Source organism: Fusarium vanettenii, assembly GCF_000151355.1.
Source record: "Fusarium vanettenii 77-13-4 unplaced genomic scaffold NECHAsca_145_unmapped, whole genome shotgun sequence".
In the NCBI taxonomy this organism is placed as follows: domain Eukaryota; kingdom Fungi; phylum Ascomycota; class Sordariomycetes; order Hypocreales; family Nectriaceae; genus Fusarium; species Fusarium vanettenii.
This window is the reverse complement of record NW_003315745.1, coordinates 20,687-22,369: the sequence shown is the minus strand read 5'-3', so window position 1 is coordinate 22,369 and position 1,683 is coordinate 20,687. Positions and strand designations below refer to the sequence as shown.

General features: G+C 45.4%; 1 protein-coding gene across 1 annotated transcript; it reads left to right on the top strand.

Moving 5' to 3' along the window:
• Positions 1 to 228: 228 nt before the first annotated feature.
• NECHADRAFT_89419 (uncharacterized protein) lies at positions 229 to 1,301 on the top strand (the record flags this gene model as incomplete). Its single annotated transcript, XM_003039175.1, has 4 exons — positions 229 to 300; positions 504 to 534; positions 921 to 926; positions 1,039 to 1,301. The coding sequence occupies 4 exons, from the start codon at positions 229 to 231 to the stop codon at positions 1,299 to 1,301; spliced, it is 372 nt and encodes a 123-aa protein (XP_003039221.1).
• Between the last annotated feature and the right edge of the window lie 382 nt (positions 1,302 to 1,683).

Below are 1,683 nucleotides of genomic sequence, written 5' to 3'. Positions count from 1 at the left end.
CTAGATGCTAGAATTAACAAGCAGAATCCAATATTCGGCACTAGCACCATCGATATTACTATAGTAGAACTCGTCAGGGTAATTCTAAGGATAAAATAGAACATACTCTTAGGCGCAATATCTGACCCTCTACGCGACGCATCTAACCTAGCCGCTATATACCCCCTATCCCGCTATAGCCTTGACTCTACTATATTAGGAGCCTCACCGAGGAAATTAACTCCCCCTATGACCGAGTGGGGCAAGATAGCTACGGATAACGGAACCACTAATGGAGCCATTCATGTCATCTACCGCAAGGTTAAACCCAATAGGCCTAGGATACTAGGAATAGGGGAGCACAGGAGGAGGGAAGAACGCTAATATCGGATTTAAACTCACCGATATTAGCCTCTTCTAGCTAGATATACTATTAAGAGGTAAATCCGGAGATCCCCTAGCGGAAATCTTCTACGATAAGACTATGGCAATCTTTATAGACGCTCACTTATGGGTTAACTTAGTTAAATCCCACCTCGAAGGAAGTAGCCCTTAGTAAGTCGCTTTTATTAAGGAAAACGCATAGAGACTCATCAGAGGCAGCGCATTGGTCTAGTAGCGAAGACTACTCGATAACCGAGAGAGGCAGACCTATATCGCATTAATTAGCGCCTTCCTCGACGCGGTGAAAACCGAATTTAATATAGAACTTTAAGAAGCTCTAGAATAGCTAGACTAAGCCTATTTTACCCTTAAGGATATAGAAAGCGACTAACCGCTATGAGATTTCTCCGCAAGAATCTTTAATATATCTAGAGTAGTAGGAAAGGCCATAGACCTTGAGCTGCTTACCTGCTTTTACGCCAAATTATACCCGGAGCTATGGTAACTCTATAGGGCACCGGTGGAATCCGATGAATGATCTAAATACATTAATATAGTAGATAGTAAGAGGAAGACCTTGCGCGAAAAGTTAAAAGCGGCATGCAATAGGAAGACCGGAAACGAAGCGAAGAAGCTCTAATATAGCGAAAAACATATATATACTACCAACGAAAGGGACAATAAAGGATCCGAACCCGAGGATTCGGCACTATAGGGCAACGACCGCCTATGGAATAGAGGCTATAGGGACCGAAACCGCCCTCCTCGTAGCTGGAGACCGAGAGAAATCGGCGATAATACCTACGATAATCGACTCTGACCCTAAAGGCCAAATAACCCGAACCGATAAGGAGGAGGGTAGAACCAAAACAGAAACTGGGAACGAGGAGACGACCGAGGCCGCCCTAGCGAATAGAGGGGAAGAACCCCGGAGATAAAATCGGAATAGTAGAAGGAGACTCCGCCATAGGAAGGACAACACCAAGGGAACAAGGACCTCGGCAAAAGAGAGCCCAGATATAACTAATAAAGGCCACGAAATGAGGGCCAGGAAGGACGATACCGGAACCGCGGAGGCTAGAATCGGGATAAGCCTGAAAGAGCATACTACGCCGACGAAGACTCCCTAAGCGAGGAAGGAGCTGGCGAAAGCGATAAGAGCACCGCCTATTACGCCGAAATCATAGAAAGAGAGGAGGATTCTTACCTCGTAATAGAGGCAGAAGAAAGGCATTATGTCAATTTCGCTATTGACGACAGCTAAGTCATCGAAGCAATAGGAAGACCCGACTTTAATGACTAGTTAGGCGGAAAAGCTTT